Source organism: Anabrus simplex, chromosome 2, assembly GCF_040414725.1.
Source record: "Anabrus simplex isolate iqAnaSimp1 chromosome 2, ASM4041472v1, whole genome shotgun sequence".
In the NCBI taxonomy this organism is placed as follows: Eukaryota; Metazoa; Arthropoda; class Insecta; order Orthoptera; family Tettigoniidae; genus Anabrus; species Anabrus simplex.
In genome coordinates, this window is record NC_090266.1 from 979,157,955 (window position 1) to 979,182,692 (window position 24,738).

The 24,738-nt window shown below is 38.6% G+C and overlaps 1 protein-coding gene across 1 annotated transcript in view; it reads right to left on the reverse strand.

Moving 5' to 3' along the window:
* Positions 1–24,738, reverse strand: part of RhoGAP1A (Rho GTPase activating protein at 1A) — a 594,034-nt gene that overhangs the window by 169,728 nt on the left and 399,568 nt on the right. The window contains exon 12 of the mRNA XM_067141809.2: positions 9,782–9,978. Coding sequence (XP_066997910.2) covers positions 9,782–9,978 — 197 coding nt within the window. The remainder of the gene's footprint in view (positions 1–9,781; positions 9,979–24,738) is intronic.

Sequence of the window (24,738 nt, forward strand, 5' to 3'; positions counted from 1 at the left end):
AGAGTATGGCATTTCTGATCTCTAAATTAGTTAAATACACAAAACCTAACCGCAAAACCTCCCAAAGGGGAAACTGCCTTGGTATTGTGGTGTTTATTTGTTCCCGATTCAATTTTCACAAAGTGATCTATGATCCACTCTTTTTTTGTTTGCAGGCCAGAGTACTCTGAACCAAGAACTGTCAGAGCACTAGCCATCTGAGCTCAAGTTAACGGGTTTGATTTGAACCCAGTCCGGTGGCATATAAAAGTGTTCTCATATACACCAGCCTCGCGTTGATAGATTGGTAAGTGAAAGAACTACTGCGGGACAAAATTCTACCGCTTAGGCGTTACCTTGATATTAACTGTTTATTCTTCTCCAACATCTATGAAATTGTTTTTTTAAACAAATTATCCTTTTGCTCTTCAAGGCTATCAGGGATACAAACACAAACAGGCAGAAACAAACAACACAGTCTATGATCAGGTAGCTACGATGAGTTAAGAAGTTATCTGCGAAATACAACCACTGAATACTCTCTAATGTCCATTTACAGCCTTCCATCCTCAAATAATCTGCTTTCCTTAGAGGCTTAGTTATTGAAAAGGAGGGGGGAATTGGTGACTTATAGGTGGTTTACAATTTAAGATAATCAACTGTACGATGTGCTACCCAGAATTTCTGAGAATTTGAATATCCTAAGTTATCCTTAGCTGTGTTGATACTGCTACACGGCTGAAAGCAACGGGAAACTACAGCCATAACTAACTCCCGAGGACATGCAGCTCTCTCTGTATCAATGATGTACTGATGATGGCTTCCCCCCCCCCCCCCCCCCGGGTAAAATATTCCGGAGGTAAACTAGTCCCCCTTTCGGATCTCCGGATGGGGACTACACGAGAGGGGGGCGATCATCAGGAAGATGGATACTGACATTCTGTGAGTCCGAGCGTGGAATGTTACAAGTTTGAATCGTTGTGGTAGATTAGAGAAACTGAAAAGGGAGATGGACAGACTAAAGTTAGATGTAGTTGGTATAAGTGAAGTACGTTGGCAGGAAGAACAGGATTTTTGGTCAGGCGACTACCCAATTATCAACACAAAATCAAACAGAGGAAATGCAGGAGTTGGTTTAATCATGAATAAGAAAATAGGGCAGCGGGTAAGCTACTAAGACCAGCATAGTGAAAGAATTATTGTCGTCAGATAGACACCAAACCAATCCCCACCACAATAGTGCAGGTCTATATGCCTACTAGTTCAGCGTATGATGAGGAAATCGAAAGAACATATGAAGAGATAGAAGATTTAATACAATATGTAACAGGTGACGAGAATCTAATTGTGATGGGAGACTGGAATGCAGTGGTAGGCCAAGGAAGAGAAGGTAATCGAGTAGGAGAATTCGGATTGGGACAAAGGAACGAAAGAGGAAGTCAGCTGGTTGAATTCTGCACTGATCACAATTTAGTCCTTGCCAATACTTGGTTCAAACACCACAAACGACGGCTTTATACGTGGACGAGACCTGGAGACACTGGAAGGTATCAAATAGACTTCATTATGATTAGGCAGAGATTCAGAAACCAGGTGTTGGATTGCAGAACCTTCCCAGGAGCAGGCGTGGACTCTGACCACAACTTGTTGGTCATGAAATGCCATCTGAAGCTGAAGAAATTAAAGAAAGGAAAGAATGCAAAAAGATGGGATCTAGACAAGTTGAAAGAAAAGAGCATGAGGGATTGTTTCAAGGTACATGTTACAAAAGGACTAAATGAAAAGGCTGAAGGAAACACAATAGAGGAAGAGTGAGTAGTCATGAAAAATGAAGTCTGCAGGGCTGCTGAAGAAATGTTAGGAAGGAAGGAAAGATCAACTAAGGATCAGTGGATAACTCAGGAGATACTAGACCTGATTGATGAACAATGAAAATACAAGAATGCTAGAAATGAAGAGGGCAGAAAAGAATACAGGCGATTAAAGAATGAAGTGGATAGAAAGTGCAAGGTAGCTAACGAGGACTGGCTGAAGAAGAAGTGCAAGGATGTTGAAGGTTGTCTGGTCCTAGGAAAGGTAGATGCTGCATACAGGAAAATCAAGAAAATCTTTGGAGAAAGGAAATCTAGGTGCATGAATATTAAGAGCTCAGATGCAAAGCCACTTCTAGGGAAAGAAGACAAAGCAGAAAGATGGCAGGAACATATCCGACAGTTGTATCAAGGTGAAGATGTAGATCATTTGGTTCTGGAACAAGAAGAGGGTGTTGATGCTGATGAAATATGAGACCCAATTTTGAGGTCAGAGTTTGACAGAGCTGTGAGCGATCTAAAAAGGAACAAGGCACCTAGATTTGATGACATTCCCCCTGAATTACTGACTGCCTTAGGAGAAACCAGCATGACAAGGCTATTCCATTTAGTGTGTAAGATGTATGAGACAGGAGAAGTCCCATCCGATTTTCGGCAGAATGTTGTTGTACCTATTCCTAAGAAAGCCGGTGCTGACAGGTGTGAAAACTGTCGCACCATTAGTTTAGTATCTCATGCCTGCAAAATTTTAACACGTATTATTTACAGAAGAAAGGAAAAACAAGTTGAAGCTGAGTTGGGATAAGATCAATTTGGCTTCAGAATAAATGTAGGAACACGTGAAGCAATCCTGACTTTACGTCTGATCTTAAAGGATCGAATCAAGAAGGACAAGCCCACGTACATGACATTCATAGATCTAGAAAAGGCATTCAACAATGTTGATTGGACCAAGCTATTTAAGATTCTGAAGATGGTTAGGATCAAATACCGAGAACGAAGAATTATCTACAATCTGTATAAAAATCAGTGTGCAGTGATAATAATCGAGGGCTTTGAAAAAGAAGCAGCAATCCAGAAAGGAGTGAGGCAAGGTTGCAGTTTGCCCCCCCTCCTTTTCAATGTTTACATAGAACAGGCAGTAACGGAAAACAAAGAAGAATTTGGAAAGGGAATCACAACCCAAGGAGAGGAAATCAAAACCTTGAGATTTGCCGATGATATTGTTATTTTATCAGACACTGCAGAAGATCTCGAGAAGCTGCTGAATGGTATGGACAAAGTCTTGGGTAATGAGTGTAAGATGAAAATAAATAAGTCCAAAACAAAAGTAATGGAGTGCAGTCGAATGAAGGCAGGTGATGTAGGAAATATTAAAATAGGAAATGAAGTCTTAAAGGAAGGAGATGAATACTGTTACTTGGGTAGTAAAATAACTAACGATGGCAGAATTAAGGAGGACATAAAATGCAGATTAGCACAAGCAAGGAAGAGCTTTTTTAAGAAAAGAAATTTGCTCACTTCAAACATTGATATCGGAATTAGAAAGATGTTTTTGAAGACTTTCGTGTGGAGCGTGGCATTGTATGGAAGTGAAACATGGACGATAACTAGCTCAGAAAGAAAGAGAATAGAAGCTTTTGAAATATGGTGTTACAGAAGAATGCTGAAGGTGAGATGGATAGATCGAATCACAAATGGAGAGATACTAAATCGAATTGGCGAGAGAAGATCGATTTGGCTAAATTTGACGAGAAGAAGAGACAGAATGATAGGACACATCTTAAGACACCCAGGACTTGTTCAGTTGGTTTTTGAAGGAAGTGTAGGTGGTAAGAACGGTAGGGGTAGACCAAGGTATGAATATGACAAGCAGATTAGAGTAGATGTAGGATGCAGTAGTTACGTAGAAATGAAAAGGTTAGCACAGTATAGGGTGGCATGGAGGGTTGCATCAAACCAGTCTATGGACTGATGACTCAAACAACAACAAGTTAACATGTAGCGGTATCATGTTCTGATGCTAAGTGCCTCTTGATGTGTGTTTCAGCTAACAGTCTGGCAACTAGCAACCTTGTAAGTGCGTTTGCAAGTTTTAATACTTTTCTTTACACCATGTTCTTGAGCTTCTGTAAATTTTGAAATGGCTGATATTAACACTAATGAGCCCGGAGGAGTCAAGATAGCATCCCTACCCTGTGCTGGCGTGATTAAAGTGTCAGAAAAAAAAAAATCACAATTTTGTCAGTTTTTGCAGTATAAATAAACAAATTTAAATACATATTCTAGAAAAAGTGGACTATCACATGAAATCAATTAAAAAATGCATACCTTAAGTGATGGAAATAAAACCATGCTAAAATATTGGTACATTCTGTTATCCTTGTTCACGCACTTGAATTTCTAATTCACTCAGAAAAGTTCGATAGTTTTCAGTCAATGAACAACAGAATTACACATTATTATTCCCAATTAGTATGGTAACACTCAAAATATTCTCCTATGCAAAGACCTTACTCATATTTACAGCAATGACGTTGGGGTCGTGTGTCAAGGATTCATTGAAAGTCATAAGATAAGCAGATTTAAGCGAACAGCACAGAAGTAATGTGAATCACCGGTATGCGGTTGATTTATGCGTTCCACCATGTACGAAAGCCGAGACAACTTGCAAATTTATTGTAAATCTCATGTAAGAAGTGGGAAGATCAAGCTCAGAACCCCGTGGTATATAGAAGATTGAATGGAGGTTTAATTCAGACACATACACAGATTAGTATGAAATAATATCAACAGCTGAGAAGAGGAAAGGTCAGACATTGTATTTAATCTGGAAAACATCATAGAGGGCCATGGTATAACTTGGAACCATGCACGGTCAACCATTTAGAAGGCGTACGATGTGACGTATCACATGTGTTAGAAGAGTGAATAATTGTAGGCTGTTTTCCTTTGTGAGGTTCTGCAAATAAAAAGAGCGACTGCAGTAACAAGTTCCTCAAATGTCAAAATCAGGTGTGATGGAAATTATAATATGGTGGTTCTATGGATTATGAAAAGCGAATCTTTTATTATTTTATTTTTTATCTTTTTATCTTTTATTATTATTATTGACAATACATGTATGAAGAAAGCAGTTAGCAAGCCAATACTGAGGATAGCTCTGATATACATTTAAAAACTAAGAAAATCTGTTGAATTTGAAGGCCATATAGCGTTAATAATATCAATAATTGTTATATAGCACTGACATATGCAGGGAAGTGTTAACTAATGAAAGTTGAATTATAAGATCTGTATAAACTCTGTTTAACGAATCTTATGCAAGTTTCAGGGTTGGAACCAGTAAGATTGTCCACAATTATGAACCAAGATAATAACAAAATGGAGATGTACGCTTAAACTGGCAGGGTCCCTGATGGACCCGAGCTCTACTGAAATGCCCGAGATAACATGAACAGATGACCAGGATACCACTGCTTACATGATGGGATGAACGACTGGATCTTCAAACGATGAGTACCCGTACATTGTCTGTCCTTGCTCTATTTGTAGTCACTTATTGTAGGAATAGATGTTAATATCACACAGGTGATTTTAAAGGAATAACTTGGATAACCTAATGGGTCAGTTGTTATTAATTTAGTGATGTGTTGTCCGACCGCTCATGTGATAGAATTTCACTTGCCGTCTGTAACTAATACAGTTAGGCGCAATCACGTTCAGTCGTTGCTCCTGCACTGATGGAATAATCGTGGAATAAATTGTAAGATAATCTCGAGCGCTGCAGGTAAGTTTTCGGATATATATGTGTGTGATAATTGGTGTTCTGGTCCTTTATATGAATAGCTCGCAGACTGTTGTTATGTGTTTATTCAGTAGGAATTAAGTGATGTTTCGTATGCATAAATTAGGCTCTTCGATTGCCTTTGCTTGTTAGCTATTTGTTTTACGTCGCTCCGACACAGATAGGTCTTTGGCGACGATGGGATAGGAAAGGCCTAGGGAGTGGAAGGAAGCGGCCGTGGCCTTATTCAAGGTACAGCCCCGGCATTTGCCTGGTGTGAAAATGGGAAACCACGGAAAACCATCTTCAGGGCTGCCGACAGTGGGACTCGAACCCACTATCTCCCGATTACTGGATACTGGTCGCACTTAAGCGACTGCAGCTATCGAGCTCGGTCCTTTGCTTGTTTATTTAGGTAATGAGTTGATGCGGTGCATATTATGATGGTGTAAAACAAGTGTAGGATCGTCTGAAGTTAATGATTTAGTGCGATATGTTTGTGAATGAGATTTGTTGGATTATTTATTACGATGGTAGATTTATTCTTCGAGATAGTCAATGTGATAGGATGGTTTATTGAGTGATATGTTCGCCGCGTATGTTAAGTGTCGGATAAACAAGTGATGTATTTATTGCTGAAATTGTAAGCATTTCGAAGAGATTACGTTGAGAGCATATGAATTGTCACGGTTTGAGTTTTGGCATGACATAAATAGTGGAACAGACGAGCGGATATGTAGGTAGGATCTTCGACAATTATTACACTTGAACAGTAGATAGAATTATTTGTGGTCGATGTCACCTGTGATTATGAATTGATATTCGTACTATTGCTTGAGGTAGCTATTTGTGCATTAGCATTATTTTTAGCATCATGGAGAGGAGCTGGCGCAGTGCAGATCTTCTGGCATTGGATTATTTAACATGTCAGTAGTTGGTGGTTGATTTTCAGGTGCGGTGATGCGGAGCATCCAGATGAATGATGACATGTGATCATTCAATTATGGAATCATTTCATTATGGTTGTTCATTAGAGATGATTCTATATTTATGTTGAAAGACCATTAGGGAATTCAAGTTATTATTAGCTAGCTAGATATTTATTGGAGGAGACAGATAGAACAGGGAAGACAAGCTACGGATGAAAGTGAATTATAGTTGAATGAACAAACAATTAAGAGGAAGTGAAAGACTCAATTAACTGATTTCCTTTCAAGTGATTAATAATTTTGTTGATGAAGTTTCGGAGAGTGTAATGAGTTATTGTAACATTTGAATTCAGTGTTGAATAATTCTCTCAAGAAAGACTTTGATTTAACAGAGTATGACAGGATTTACGCGAGAGTATCTTCCAAGGTGTTGCTTATTCAGATTATTATAATTATATTTAATTAGAATTGGTTATTGAATTTAATGTCCTTCTAAATTTTTATTGCAGTTATCATTTCTTGCATGGTATATAAGAACTTAGAGTAATGAGATAAGATGTAGAATCGTCAGTTTTTGATTAACTACTGAGAGTTTGTGACCGCTTTCTCGTCGAAGGGCCATGCCCTCAGGTGGAGTCTTGTGCAAACCACTGAATTCTAGCTGAGGCCTATTAAAAATATTATTATTTCGAACCATACGCGTCCATGAACGGTCACAATACGCTCGTCATTTTCTTCATAGCACGGTCGGTGTTGTGCTTGGACTTGTCGTAGCAAACCTTGCACGCACGCTGCGATTATACTTCCTTCTTCACACCCACTGCAGTTATTCTGTGTGGAAAATAATCTCTACCTACTAGCCTTCCCGCAGGTGATGCTCGTGATTCTTCAGTAATTTCAGCAGCAAAACTAATCACCAGATCATCTGCCAAACGTTAAAAAAAATTTCGAGAGGGGAAGAAAAAACGGGCCTGTTCACAGGAGCAATATCTTGTTTCGATTGTGTTCCCGTGCATCTCACCTCTCTTTGTCTTTTTGCGACTGGTTCTTCTGGTGATCCTGAGGGGCTTGTAGATTTTCATTTTCTTCTTCACAATCACTTTCATACAGATCAGAATCCGAATCGTTTACAAGTTCCGTAGTAATCTGTTCACTTGTCCGTGGGCTGTATGCACGCGTAGAATTTCCTTTCCTTGTACTAGGTCTGGGATCCATATCTCAATATACAGTATAAATCGAGTACTTGAGAGATGATTTCAGACTGATGACTCACTAGACATCCATTCTAAATCTGCGAAGTCATATAATCCATAATTAGAACACGTGTGCATAAATTGAGCTTATCGAACCAGAGCATGAGACGTACGTATGTCAGCAATTAGGTAAGATCTAGTTGAGTACACATGGCTATGAAACTTTGTTCCAAGGTTGCACCACCAATCACTATCGATTGATAACACCATCTATCAATAGTAAAGGAAATCGACAACACGTTAAAACAAAAACTAATTCGATAACATGAATAGCTTTCAAGTGACTGAACTTCAAATTTCGTGGTAGTAGTATTACTAACAGCGGCACTCTGGCACACGCCGCATAGTAGTAATATTACTACCACCAGGCACGTTGTGTTAAGGAGCAAAGAATCTGCATTAAATTTTGCCTCAGGGTCAATAAAACTAAAGCAGGAACATTTCAATTAATTACAATTTGTTTTACATTGTACCAACACAGATAAATCTTATGGCGACGATGGGATAGGAAAGGCCTAGGAGTTGGAAGGAAGCGGCCACGGCCTTAATTAAGATATAGCCCCAGCATTTGCCTAGTGTGAAAAATGGGATACCATGGAAAAACATCTTCAGGGCTGCCATCAGTGGGGTTCAAACCCACTATCTCCCAGATGCAAGCTCACAGCTGCGCGCCCCTAACCGCATGGCCAACTCACCCGGTGAGAAACCTTTCAAATGCTAATGGAGGCTTTTGGTTACCAAGCTTTATGCTAAACAAGAACATCGATGTGGTTTAAGCATTTCAAAGAAGGCCAATCATTTCTTCTGACATCTGAGGAACAGTGCAGAAGGAGTTCATTCTACTGCATAAGATTGTCAATAGGAATTTACAAAGACACTTTGAGATGACTGCAGGAAGATATGAGGTGCAAACAGTCTGACGTGAAACAATGGGGACTCGTTACTGCATCATGACAATGTACCTGCACACACCTTGCTCACTGTAAAGGGACTTCCTGAGGAAAAAAAAAAAAAAAAAAGAGCTACCATTTTGGTGCATTTTGGCCCTCTTCCTCCCCCATTTGGCCCCCTCTGACTTCTACCTCTACCTAAAATGAAACTCAGTTTTAAAAAGAGATTCAAATGGAACTGCAGGACCTGTTGAACGAACTGAAGTCAGAACGAGTGCTTCCAAAACTGGTAAACATCACTAGAATTGCTGAAATACAAGCACATTCTCAGAAATTGCGATCACCTCGAACATGCATTCAACAATCTTGAGGGAAAAAGAAAAAAGAAACAAACAACCTGTAAATCAGCACACAGACCTCTAAAATCCATTTCAAAACCACAACTAAAACCAAACCCCATGGCAATACAGCCCTGATGGATCTTGGTTACGACGCGACAGCTGCTCAGTCTGAAAGCCTGCTGATTACGAGGTGATGCTGGCCAGCATGTCGAATTCTCTCGACTCTTATTCTTAGCTTTCTAGAGCGGGGTCACTATCTCAATGTCAGAGATCTTCTCAATTCTTCTCACACAGACTGAGTGAATCTCAAATCAGCCCTCAGATCCAGGTGAAATTTCCTGACCTGGCTGGGAATTGAACCCAGGGCCTTCAAGTGAGAGGCAGGCAAAATTCACTTTAACTGTCTTAAATACATTAAAACAACATATATACATATAGCAGCCCTGATAAACAGTACAATACTGAGTAATTTAAGGTCAGATACCAATGTACTTTTCCTAGCAAGGTGAAGTGCCTAAACTGGACTGAATTTACAGGAGACTGACACTTTTACCTGGGCTCAGTCATTCTGATAAGAGGATATAGTTAACAACTGGAGTGCAATGCTAATACCTTAAAAAGGGTTTTGCACCAAATATTTGAAACTAGAGACATTCGTGATTATGTTATGGTTAACTGAATGAAAAAAGTTTGTCAAATGTAACAATATTTTGTAACAATACAATATGGACCAAGGTTCTTGGTAACATCATACAGGGAACATTTTGAAGCAATAACATAATTTTACTTACTCTCTGTGTACATTTAGCACGAAGAATTGCTCGATCCTGGCTCTCTTCATAGAGCAATATTCGCAAATTTTGAGATCCTTCTAGTTCAATGATGAATTCTTCATTCCAGTGAGGAGTAGCTGAATTACAAACCAGTTTTGTCTTTGCTTTTCGAAAATAATGACCATACGAATCTACTTCCAGACATACGAACAGATCTGAAAAACAAATATCTCTTGATAAAACAAGCTTTACAGCAGAGAAAGTTATTTGATGTGAAATAGGACAAGAACTGACCAGACATGTCTTCTGTACAAAATATGATAGAAATAAGTACATAGTTCTTGTTTACCTGTATGTATTTAACCAACACTTCTACATATTTTTAATGAACTTGATTCTAGATTGTTAAGAGCTAAGATAAACAACTAACGAGGAATGGTTTGTGTCCCTTGAATGACATTTCTAGGATTCTTATTTTGAATGAACAGCACAACAGTTCTTCTTGCAAACAAATATATCTCCAACTCTACTTAGATAAAGAATTTTTATTCTACAAACAAAAAATATTCCAAGCCTGAGATATAAAAAATTATCATCTTTTTTCTTTTTTGCTAGCTGCTTTTCGTTGCACTGACATAGGTCCTATGGCGACGATGGGATAGGAAAGAGCTAGGAGTGTGAAGGAAGAGGCCGTGACCTTAATTAAGGTACAGCCCCAACATCTGCCTGGTGTGAAAATGGGAAACCACGGAAAACCATCTTCAGGGCTGTCGACAGTGGGGCTCGAACCCACTAACTCCCGGATGCAAGCTCACAGATGCGCGCTCCTAACCACACGGCCAACTTGTCCGGTTTATCATAGTTTATTAACTTCATGTCCCATACTGATGATTCCAATAATCCCAATTATAAGGCTGGATTTTCCCATGTAATGAATACTTTTATTTATTTTAAAGTACTTAAGACATTTTTCAGTACAGGTTTCGGCATTTATAATACGCCATCTTCAGCTGCTGAAGAACCTTCATTTTTGTTAAAATAACAATGTTCAACACTACTTATTCTAAGTTTAGGATGGCTTTTTTCTAAGTTTAAATGATACATTGTTGTGATAGAACATGCAACAATGAGAATAGTCTAAAATTATTTAATATTTCATTTAGAGACAACAGAAAAATATTCCGACACAGCTATTACAATTTCCAACAGATCACAAATTACGAAGGAAGGAACACTCATCATATCACTCCCAAACATGGGGGATTAAATTTAAGACAACCTGACCTCGAGCAGTGCTCAAACCACATGAAGATTTCAACTCAACTGATTCGTTCCATAAAAATTGGCACTTTTTTTTTTTTTTTTGCTAGGGGCTTTACGTCGCACCGACACAGAGAGGTCTTATGGTGACGATGGGATAGGAAAGGCCTAGGAGTTGGAAGGAAGCGGCCGTGGCCTTTCTTAAGGTACAGCCCCAGCATTTGCCTGGTGTGAAAATGGGAAACCACGGAAAACCATTTTCAGGGCTGCTGATAGTGGGATTCGAACCTACTATCTCCCGGATGCAAGCTCACAGCCACGCGCCTCTACGCGCACGGCCAACTCGCCCGGTAATTGGCACTTTAAATACAGGCCTAAATATGTACCTGCTTTAATATAGAAATTATAAAAGTGTGTTAATATAACAAAGACCAGTGATACTTCACAAATGAAACTTTTAGATAATTTTAGACTTCCTATTGATACAAGTTTTATCACAAAGTTGTATTATTTAAATATAGAAACAAGCTGTCTTAAACTTGGAATAAGTAGTGTCTAACATTGTAATACAGAAATCAAAGGAGTGTTAAAGGAACATCAAGACCAGTGACACTTCACAGCAAACTATTAGATCATTTTAGACTATTCTCATTGACGCATGATTTATGACAACAATGTATCATTTAAACTTATAAATAATTTGTCCTAAAGTTAGAATAAGTAGTGTTTAACACCGTGTGTTATTTTAACAATCAAAGGTCTTCAGCAGCTGAAGATGGCCTATTATAAAGTCTGAAACTCGTACTGAAAATGTTTCAACCAGCCTTATAATTGTGATTATATGTATAACAAATTAATTAATTTTAACATGGAACACCATTGTAAGAAAGCTTCAGCAGATAATATTTTTCACATTACAGGGCTTTCAAGCAGCATCATAGAAGGACCAGTATTTCACTAAAAGAGCAAAATCACTCCACCCTAAGAAACAAATGAGAGGTGTTATTGCAGTAAACACTACATAATGTACAGCTAGCATTAAATAATAATATTTCTATAAAGCCTATTCCAACTGTTGATACTCTTAACAAATACCAGGTTTTCCAAATTTTGAGGCATGTCAGTCAAATGGTATAGTCATTAGTTCCTCACCAAGAATGTTGTGGTTTGAATTCCAGTCAATGGATGATTCTTGAAATGAAGGGCCACTCTGTATCAAGTTTTAGAATTATTTTTAATATTTTAACAATATTTCATAAATAATTACTTCCAAAACATAGGACTCGGGTGTATTACAAACTATAAACATAGACGTATTTGTCTTATGAAATGATAACTTAAAGTAATACAGTGTACTTGAACACAGAACTTAATGCATTACAATTTATGATTGTGAACATTCATATTTTATTTATCTGAAGAGAGAATTTCCTCCAAAAGTTTTTGATCTTTCTACACGAAGACAATGTTTTGAGATGGACAACAGGCAATGGTATGATGGTGAATGGAAAAAAAATGTCAGGTTGTGAGTTTTGCAAAGAGGGAAAGTCCCTTCAGTTTTAATTACTGTGTAGATGTGATGAAAGTTCCTCATGGGGATCACTGTAAGTACCGAGACATTAATATAAGGAAAGATCTTAATTAGGGTAATCACATAAACAGGATCGTAAATAAGGGTTACAGGTATCTTCAAATGATTATGAGGGCATTTATGGGTTGTAGTAAGGATGTAAAGGAGAGGGCATGAAAGTCTCCGGGAAGACCACAATTAGAGTAGGGTTCCAATGTATGGAACACGAGGATTACTCAATTCGAGAACTGGAAGAAGTCCAAAGAATAACAGTTTGATTTGTTCTGGGTGATTTTTGACGAAATAATTAATTACCAAAATGTTGCCAAAATTTTGGACTGGGAAGACTTTTAACCGATATGTTCGGAGCTTTCAGTGGAGAGATGGTGTGGAATGACAATAGTAGACAAATGAGTGGCATTTTTAGAAGTACAAAAGATCACAATATGAAGATAAGTTTGGAATTCAAGAGGAAAAAATTGTGGCAAATATATTTTCTTAGGAAGAGGACTTAGGAATTGGCATTATTCACCATGAGAGGTGTTCGATACATTTCCAAATTATTTGAAATTACCTAAGAAAAGACTAGTTAAACTTCTGATAGAGAATCTGCCACCTGGGGGACTGCCCTAAATGCAGATCATTGGTGACCAACTGACTGAAAACTACGTGCTTCATCACCTGCATAGAATTTGGCTCCTTGGCAGAATTTTTACTATTTGTTGGTAGAACAGCTGATAACGCAGTGCTACCACATGTTGCAGCATCAATTTTCATCCTAATGAAGGGAGAGTGCATTCAGAAGAGTAAAAAATCACGCAGCATACATATATTCCATCTCAGAATATAACTATGACGGTTATTTCACAAACTGCTGGCAGACTCTTCCATGTATTATCATCATTCAGAGCGTTCAAACTTGAACAACTATTGAGGTCATGCCATATTTTTGTAAAAAAATAAACAAATTAAAAAAGGGACAAAACGGGATGGTAATTAATAAAATGGGACAATTTAATGCTCCTTTAGAGATTCACGAGGACAACTGGACGATAGTAAAAGAAAAAGGGGGACGTCTGGTCACCCTATGATACAGTCACGAAGAACTACAAGCCTGTTTGCTTTTCAACTGTCTGAATTTTGTTCTCAGTAGTTCAACTTTTCAAACTGATCCATACAATATGTTGGCAAAATATCAGGGTAAGCTGCCAGGTCATTCTCCTGGTTTTCTATTAGCATTTTCCTTTCTATTGCTATTTGCTTTACGTCGCACCGACACAGATTGGTCTTATGGCGACGATGGGATAGGAAAGGCCTAGGAATTTGAAGGAAGCGGCCGTGGCCTTAATTAAGGTACAGCCCCGGCATTTGCCTGGTGTGAAAATGGGAAACCACGGAAAACCATCTTCAGGGCTGCCGACAGTGGGGCTCGAACCCACTATCTCCCGATTACTGGATACTGGACTTACTTAAGCGACTGCAGCTATCGAGCTCCGTCGTTTTCCTTTCCATAGACAGGCTGTTCTCATAACAGCTGACTATTCCTGTCTACCTGACCCAGAGGGTGTTGGTATCTGCTCTTAACATGGAGTACCGATACAAGCTGATGGGTTTCCCACACCAACGAACCATCACCCAACTGCCCAAAGCTGAGAGCTTCTTTAGGGTGTCAGTTTATTTCCCAACACCCAAACATCTAATTCATTACTGCACCAAGACAACCTGACTGGAAGCTAAAGAATGCAATGCTAAGCTTGAAAAATACCTGGTACAGCAGGGACATTGGAGTGAAAACCAAATGCAGATTGGTCAGTACCATTGCCTTTCCTATAGCCAGAATTATACAGATGAATAATCCCTGCATATTTCTTTAAAAATTTGGCTACAAACGTTGTGATGCCAGTATTATTTGAGTCAAGGTTGGTACAGTGCTTTTGCTATACAAAAATCTAGAATTTGGTATTCTTCTGCCCACTCAACTCCCACCTTATTCAAGAAGCACGCTGCCTAGCATGCACATGGTGTGTCATTTGCATGCATCAGTTTAAGTTGTAGCATGCATTTGGGAGGGATGGTGTGAGTGAACATTGTAGAAGAAAAGTAAATTGGTAATCGCGCTGTTGGAAGAAGGTATGATGTGGATAAAATTTGATGTATCCAGAATGATGCACACAAAATGCTGTCAACTTGTGTACACGGATTTGTTTATAATTATTTACAAATTGAATTCACATAACCTTAATCACTGTATCACAAACAAAACACTTCACTCTGAGAACATCAACAAAGCTGCCATTTTAACAACTGCCTATCACTTCAACATGGAGACTGCAACCACTGCATGTCAACTACCAACTTTACTAAGCCAATTCACATACTTCAAACACTCAATAGCACGATGCTCGCCTGGTCAGAACAACTCCTGTTAAACTATAACACTTACTAAACAATAACTCGTCTACCAATAAGACCAGCTCTTTATATATGTGCCTGGCTAGGCTTCTAGAAAGATAAGTTACCAAAATACCTTCTCGTAAATTCTCGAGTGCCTAACAACATGGTTATAATGTATAGAGTATACTACCATCACCTCGTCTGATCTAGAGCCATTCTGGATGTTACAGTGTGTTTCACAATTCTGTAGCGGATTACACATCATACAGATGTAATAATAAATTATATAATACTAGCAAGATACCCGTACTTCGCTACGGTATTATACTGAAATTTATAATTGAATGCTTATTGTTTTAGACATATAATCCGCCGAAATTCGCGATCAGACTCGTTTTCTGCAAGAATCCGCCAAAATTCGCGATCTGACTCGTTTTCTAATAGATTATGGCAAGTCTCTTCCCATTCTTCAATCTTTCTTTCCAGCAATCGATTTCGTACGGTACTTCCCGGGCTAGGTCCAGGTATTCCACCCGGTCAGTTGGGTTCCTAAATCTTTGCCATCTTTTCCTATAAGCATTTTTAATATGGATCAAATCCTTCAGGAGATCCGGGGTGGTGTCGTCTTGGGTGCCTTGGCGGTACTGAACCCGCGGCCGGACTGCATTCTTAGTCATTACCCGTCCAGGACCCGTTTCCAGCGCGGTCTGCACATTTGACGACGGTCCAGAACATTATTAAGATGATTATTATTATTATTATTATTATTATAGATGTTCTGGACCCCACAGCAAGATGCAAGACCGCTACTTGGCGGTAAATTACATCTGCTGCCATTGTCATTGTTGACAATGTGACCAGCACCATTGTCGCGCGTAGGCAAGTGTGCGGGATTTCTGGCGATATGAATGACATACTTCCGTGCATTATTGACCTTATTATAGAGGTGAACAATTTGACGGTCAATCTCATTCCTATCGTTTATTTCAAATGTGTTAAAATTTTTATTTATATGCCGGGAGAATTTACTGTAATCTAAGAACGTTCTCTGAAGGAAAAGATGGCTGTTGAGAACGAACCCACGAAAGATTAAAACTGATCGGTTTATGATCAGAATAAGTACATCGAAAATCTACAGCCTGTTTCCAGTCATTCGACAAGGTCAAGAATGGAATGAATAAAGACCCATCTAGCAGCGACAATAGGAATTGTGCCGGCTGCTGAAGCACTCCTCTGAGGCAATGATCGATGAATGACAAGTGAAATGAAATATTGGACAGTGTTGCTGGAATGAATGATGACAGGGAAAACTGGAGTATCCGGAGAAAAACCTCTCCCGCCTCCGTTTTGTCCAGCACGAATGTCACATGGAGTGACCGGGATCTGAACCACGGAACCCAGCTGTGAGAGGCCGGCGCGCTGCCGCCTGAGCAACGGTGGCTCCCTATAAGTACATTATGAACAGTAAAATCAATTGGTCTCACCTCCTTTTACATCCAACCGCTGTTAAGTTTATTTACCCCCCCCCCCCACCACCAAAAAATTAAAAGAAGGAGTGTTTCTTTATGTTTAAAGGAGATTCCAAACACCAATGTTCACGTCTATTACCTTCAGTTTTGAAATATAAGTATCCCCATACAAATAATTCACTTTTTTTTCACTTCCTTTTCTGGCAAAAAATACTTGATTCTTTAATAGTAAAGGATCTTCTAAATACCAATTATCATGACTGTAACTTCTTCAGTTTTTGATTTATATGTCCTCATGAATGGAATTAAACTCCTTTTCACTCCCGCCCCCCAAGATGGTTTCCCCCCACAAAACGCGTTTTTCTTTATTTTAAAGGAGATCCAAATACCAATTTTCACGTCTGTAACAACTTTAGTTTTTATTAGATGTATGTATTCTCATACAATTAAGTCAATTAATGTTTCAATTCTTTCTCTCTTTTTTTTTTTTTGCTTTACGTCGCGCCAACACAGATAGGTCTTATGGCGATGATGAGGCAGGAAGAGGCTAGGAGTGGGAAGGAAGCGCCCGTGGCCTTAATTAAGGTACAGCCCCAGCATTTGCCTGGTGTGAAAATGGGAAACCACGGAAAACCATCTTCGGGGCTGCCGACAGTGGGGCTCGAACCCACGATCTCCCAAATACTGGATACCAGCCGCACTTAAGCGACTGCAGCTATCGAGCTCGGTTTTCAATTTTTTCAACCCCCCCCTCTTCATTGGATTTTCCGAGAATATGTGTTTCTTTACTTTTAAAGCAGATTCCAAATATCAAATTTCACGTCTGTAACATCTTCATTTTTGAGATATCAGTAGCCTAATTAAAAGAATTCAACATCATTATCAGTCACTTTTACACCCCCCCCCCATCAACCCAAGTGGTATTTCCAAAAACTAAAAATACACATTTCTTTATTTTTAATAGAGATAAAAAAAATACAATTTTTCACTTCTGTAACATGTTAAGTTTTTGAGATATACTGTAGACATTCTCATTTCAACATCTCACCCCCTTTTTTTTTTTTTGCTAGGGGCTTTACGTCGCACCGACACAGATAGGTCTTATGGCGACGATGGGATAGGAAAGGCCTAGGAGTTGGAAGGAAGCGGCCGTGGCCTTAATTAAGGTACAGCCCCAGCATTTGCCTGGTGTGAAAATGGGAAACCACGGAAAACCATCTTCAGGGCTGCCGATAGTGGGATTCGAACCTACTATCTCCCGGATGCAAGCTCACAGCCACGCGCCTCTACGCGCACGGCCAACTCGCCCGGTCACCCCTTTTTAGTTCCCCTTAAGTGGAGTTTCCAAAAACTAATCACCTATATTTCTTTACATTTATAGGAGATTCCAAATACCCACTTTTTACGTGTGTAACATTTTTACGTTTCTCAGATATTCTGTAGATATAGTCTTTCAAAAAATTCACCCCAATTTGTCACTCCTGTTTAACCGCCATTAATTGGATTTTCAAAAAAAAAAAAAAAAGTGTTTCTTTATTTTTAAAGGAGATCCCATATACAAATTTTCAGTTCTGTAATATCTTCAGTTTCTGAGATATATGTATCCTCATTAAAGGCATTCAACCCATTAGTCATCCTCTTACACCTCTCCTATTGGGATTTACAGAAAACAAAAAAAATAAAAATAAATATGTGTTCTTTTATTTTTAAAGGAGATTCAAAATACCAATTTTTATATCTGTAAACTTTTAAAGTTTTAAGATGTAGACACACTCATTTTAAAAATTCACCCCCCTTTCACCCCCCATTATTTGGATTTTCAAAAAACGAAAAAATACCAGTTTCTTTATTTTTTAAGTAGATCCAAAATACCAATATTCAGGTCTGTAATATCTTCAGGTTATGAAATATAAGTAGCCTCATTAAAGGCATTCAACCCCTGTTTCACCCCTTTTCCACCGTTCCTATTGGGATTTCCCAAAAACAAAAAAAAATACGTGTTTATTTATAAAGGAGATTCTAAATACCAATTTTTACATCTATAAACTTTAAAAGTTTTGAGATATAGATACACTCATTTAAAAAATTCACCCCCTTTTCACCCCCGATTAACTGGATATTCCAAAAACAAAGAAATACAAGTTTCTTTATTTTTAAACGACATCAAAAGTACCAATTTTCAGGTCTGTAATATCTTTAGTTTCTGACATATAAGTACTGGTATCCTGATTAAAGGCATTCAACCCCTTTTTCACCCCTCCTATTGGGATTTTCTGAAAACAAAAAAATATGTGTTTCCTTATTTTTAAAGAAGATTATAAATACCAATTTTTACATCTGTAAACTTTTAAATTTTTGAGATATAGATACACTCATTTTAAAATTTCACCCCCCTTTTCACCCCCTTAGCAACGGAATATCCAAAAATCCTCTCTTAGCGAGCACCTACATCTTAATATGAATACATCCCCAAAATTTCGTTTCTTTATGTCCAGTAGTTTTGGCTCGGCAATGATGAACACCTATTCAATACAATTTATTCCACTATTGTGTGGTTAAATCCACATGGAAATTACCAGAAATTTGCGGGGAACATGTTTCGCCCATTGTTTATTGGGCATTTAACCACACAATAGTGGAATAAATTGTATTGTATTGTGGTATTAAAATTACTCCTTGTATCAACTTTGTGAATAGCTATTCTTCAATACTGAATAATGACGAGAATAATGGTTTGTAATGTAAGATGATGAATCAGTCACTCAGTCAGTCAGTCAGTCAGTCAGTAAGTCAGTCAGGACAAGTTAATTAATTTACAGGTATTTACATTAACTGAACTCATATAAATATTTATGTACAGCACACGTTTCATGACATAAATTCACATACAACACGATCGTATCATACGTACATATGATGTAATAATAATCATCATAATTGTAAAATAATAATAATAATAATAATAATAATAATAATAATAATAATAATAATAATAATAATAATAATAACAACAACAACAATTCGAGATCAAAACTTGCATTATCTACCCATGGATGAGAGAATTTTGTTTTCAAGTTTTATCAGTTTATCATACTTGCATCAAATCTGCATACCAGATTGGAGAAAAATAAAGCACTTCTTGAACAGACAAGCAGTAACTGCCCAGCATTTTGTGGACAAAAGTTAAATTTCCAGAAAATGAAAACAGGATATATGAATATTTGACTGAAAAGGAAAGGGAAAAAAAAAAAAAAAAAAAAAAACCACAAATTAAATTTTTCAAAAAATTCCTTCCTAAAATTAAGGTGCAGGGATTATTCGATGGCAAGGATTATTTGTGTACATGTTGAAATAAAATGAAAATGTTGGACCAGGTCAAGCCTAAAATCTCCTCCGAAAGGAGCAAAGTGAGACAAAAGCTATTTTTGGTTACATAATGAGAAGTACCTCCCTGGAAACGGATGTCATGCTTGGAAGGGAAGGTGGTAAAAGAGGAACTGGAAGGCCAAGATCATACTGATAAGATGACGTCAAAGAAGAAACTGGCATGATGACTGCTGAATTAAATGAAGTTGCTTGGAATAGAGCTGAATGGAAACATTTGATCAACAGGATGATCGAGAGCCATACTGGACTCAACGGATGAAGAGAGAGGAGAGAGATCTTCAATATAATGGAATCCAACAAGATGGAGTGCTCACATTCAAGTAACCTAATCAACTGTCACTGACCTCAGTCAGAATCAAACCCATTATCCTGGGAACATTTATAATTTTTAATTTATTTAGCTTATGACTCATATCACATCACAACAGAAGGTCAATGACAAACTGACTGTGGAACTGAGATCAGTCTATTGTTACAATATCTCCCATGGACTATGAGGAAACCAAATCATCAACATTGACATCCACTGTATACCAGGTGGCCCACCCATCCCTTGTGATCTACATTTATGCAACCTGCAGTATTTACTGCAATTCTGAAAATCATTGATACCTCTCCCTAGCCCAGGATAATATGATGAGATGTGTGGTTACAGGCTAGAAGACAGCAGGGATCATCATGAGCACTGCTATTAATTCATTATGGGTACCCCAAAACAACCCATACAATGAGCACAGACCAAAGAACATGTACATTGCAATAGGAGAGGCACACACAGCCTAGGGAAAGGTATTGAAAAGGGTGGGAAATGACGGCTGGATGAAAAGCCTTGCAATAGCTCGCTTAGCAGGTGTTTTGTCAGAAATATGATAGTAGACAGGGCTCGAGGGTATGGAGGTTCGAATACCATTCCCGTAATGCTTTTTTAATTTTAATATTTTTAATTTTTAATATTCCATCGACGAGTATGTGGAAATGTTACTCATCTATGGAGAAGCTAATAAAACGTTTAAGTGGATTACGATTTTTTCACACAATTAACACCACGCTTCTGGTTTCCTTTTACAGATTCAACTGTCACATTGCCTTTTGACTAGAATGTCAATAAACCCATGTTCTTAACAACGTTTTAGCATCGCATCAAATTGAGATGGTCCATAGAGGTCCAATTTAAACATCGTTCATTGACCTTCAACTATAACTTCGTATTTTTTCATTAAAGTGAATCACAAATTTACCATATGCCAATGACGTTCGACTTTTATCTCATGTAAACAAATGGTTGCAGGTCACTTGACCATCCTTCGACATTATTTTGTTCAACATTGTTTTTTGAATAAGTACGATTTTGATCATCATTTTCGTCATTGTCTAATTGTAACCGCTGTTCGGTCAACATAATTTTATAGCAATCTTAGAAATTGTTTATAACAGACTGCTGCTTTGTTCATTTTAATTATAATAGTAGCCTTCTAATGTCAATATTGCAAATACTTTCACCAATTGTTAACTCCTCACTCATTGCGATATCTTTAAAACCAACATTGTACAAGTCTTTTACTATATGTTAATTTTAGTTCAAGTCTCTCCAAGGTTTTTAAAAATATAGTTTTATTTTATTTATATGTAAATCAGGTGCCTGATTTTATTTCAGGTTAAGGTAATGGCTGATGATGCCCATATACAAGGCGAAACATGTACCATTTTAGTTAACATGTCAATATAAATCAACAAAGACAAGACTTATTGTATTGATTAGGTGGTCAAATTAATAAAGGTATTGTTATTATTCCAAACATGGCACTGTGTCAGGACGAGTGTCCTGGTCAGGTGGCACCCTTGTTTGTTGGTTGTCAGTTCAGACCCCATAGGTTTTCCGTCTCCTTGGGAAGGTGCTGACCTCCGATTGAATCGCCTGGCTGCTAACTGTGGACTGTGACAGCACTAACAAGACGGCTGTGTGACTGAGGGAGCCTCAGTGCAGTTAAACAGCGAGGACAAAGAGAGACAAGGACTTAGATATAAGGACACCTAGATATAATTTAAGACCTAGAGCAAAGAATGTACAGGATAGATATCGAAGGTTTTAGTGGGGGGGATAATTGTCTTATGTACGCCACCCTATATATAACCTAACTCTAGCATGCCCTCTCCTCAGGATACTAAAACCGACCCTTCACCCGCTTCCAAGTCGCGTTATTCTTGTTCATGTTTCAACTGTGACTCCACTGATCATTTCAAGCAGGATTGGCCTAAGGTTGGGGCCTTAGGCAATACAACACCTGCCATGGGTAGAGTCTCTTCCACCAATATTTCTTGCCATAACTGTGGGTCAACTAGGCACTTCTCTAGGCAGTGCCCACGTAATGCTTCAGGCTCTGGACCTCCAGGCAATAGTAATTCTAGATGACTAACCACCAGTTCCGATAGTAAACCCCAAAGTGTGGCTTCTTGTTTTGTATGTCATAATTGTACATTGGAGGACGATTTACCTAATTCTGAGGCTAATGATTGGTTCGAGTCTGAACCTAGTGCCCACTTTTTGCAATCTTGTGGGATTTCTGCCATACCTTCTTGTAAGTTACCTTATTTATGTATAGAGGTAAATAATGAACCTGTCTGTGCGTTACTAGTCTCTGGGAGTAGTACCACCTTGATGAGCGAGACCTGGTATGATTCAATGAAAACCGTTTATGTCACCCACATTAGAACCTGTGTCCTTAACCTGCAATACTGCTAATTCCAATTCATTGAACATTGTAGGATCCCTAGATGTCAAGATAAGAATCCATGATTTCACATGGAAAATGTCAGTCCTAGTGGCAAAATTTATCCTGTCAGTTCATATTGGGTGCCAATTTTATTGCCAAAACTGGCTTGATTTTGGACCTGCAGTTCAACAGATTCCATTTTAAATTTTCTGCAAGAAACTTTGAGCTGTGTGATCGCTCCCCTATTCTGCCTTGTCATGTTAATGCTGGTCCTGAAGATACTGGCGAACCCAAAGCTTTTGATTTTAATCATTGACGTGAAGAGCAGACCAACCAACTTAGGATGCTCTGCGATAAGTTTCCTGATGTCTTTACCGACAAGTTAGGTGTCACCAATGTTTTAGAGTACAAATCTGAAGTCAATGGTAACATACCTGTTTGCTCTCCTCCGTATCGGCTGTCACCTCCCAAAATGAAAGCCCTTAAGGCTATTATTAACCGAATGCTCGCTGTGGCCTCAGTAGGATGTTTTATCCAGGCAGCTCTGATCCTCAATCAGAGCCTGCAGACCCCTCTCCTGAACAAGTATCAGCCTTTGTGAATGTAGTTCTCACTGACTCTCCCTTCTTTTCAAAGATATAACTAAACCTAAGGAGGACGACACTGAGTTAAAAGCTATTATCGACAGGATTAAATCTGGTGATCATGCTAAGCCTTACGTCCTTAGAAATGGTGTCTTGTGTTGTCCTGCTCGTGGTCGCAGGGACCCCAAAATTGTCGTCCCAACTAACCTAGTTCCGGCTCTCTTCACGTATTTTCATGAATCCCCAGTGGGGGGTCATCTGTGCGTTTTCAAAACTAGAGAGAAAATTTGTAAGCACTTCATTTGGAAATCAATGGATGGTGAAATCCGTACCCTTGTTAAATCTTGTAAAACTTGCAACATCAGTAAACCCACCCCTAATACTCGCCTAGGTCTGTTTTCCTCCGAGCAAGCTTCTTGTCCAATGGAGAGACTGTTCATAGACTACATTGGTCCTTTCCCGAGATCACGGACCAGCCATCGTTTCATACTTGTGTGTGTTGATGCCTTCTCGCGTTTTACACGACTGTCCCCAACTCGTATGGCTAACGCCAACACCACCATCTTGTGCTTGAAACAGATATTTGCTTCATTTGTACCCTGTCTAGTTTTGGTGAGTGATAATGCAAGAGCTTTTACTTCTGTCCAGTTCCGGAATTTCTGTTTTGATCTATCAATTGCTCATGTAACCCCTACCCCGTATTACCCAAAGCCAAATTATGCTGAAAGAGTGAATCAAAATCTGCGGTCTGCTCTCATCGCCTATCACTCCGCTGACCACTCTAAGTGGGATTCATCACTAAATTGGTTGTCGTTTGTCTTTAACACTGCCGTCCATGAAAGTCACAAGCAAACTCCTGATTCGTTAATATTGGCCTTTACTCCAAATTCTCCACTGTCAAATCTGTGGTCAATTAATGATCTTCTGCCTGACGACGCCAGCCCTGAAAAGATCCGAGCTAATTGGCACCGTGCACAAAAAAAACAGAAAGTCTATTACGTTAAAGTCCAGCGTAATTACAACCACGGGTGAAGGCTGCACGATCTGTCTGTGAGTGACCAAGTGTTTATTAAGATGCACCCCGTCAGTAGTGCTGCGGACCATGTTATCAGTAAGTTGGCCCCCAGATTTCGAGGTCCCTGCAACATCTTAAAGTTCCTTACCCCGGTGTCATTACTGGTGAGTGATCCCGAGAGGAAAAGGATCAGCAGAGTCCACCTCTCTCGGATAAAGGTACCTTAAGTTGTATAGGGAGGGGTAAATTCCGTTTTTCGTGACCATGAAGTTTTATTTGTAAGGTATTTTTGGTTGTAAGGTAATTGTAAGATTTTTAGTTGTAAGTTATTTGTAAGATTTGAGATGCTGGCCAGCAAGTATTAATATCTATACCCAAATCATAAGTGATTTGTGTAAATTAGTCATAAAATTGTGTGTGTAAATACATTAGGTATCCTCAAGCATTTATCTTCCTTAGTGTAATGGGTTTAGTATGAAATTAGGTAGGTTTTAGTTTAGGGTCACTGACTGGAATTTATTCACCTAACATTTCGGGCTCAGGATAAACTCCTGTAGGTTTCTCTCCCCCCACCGTAATCTTCTC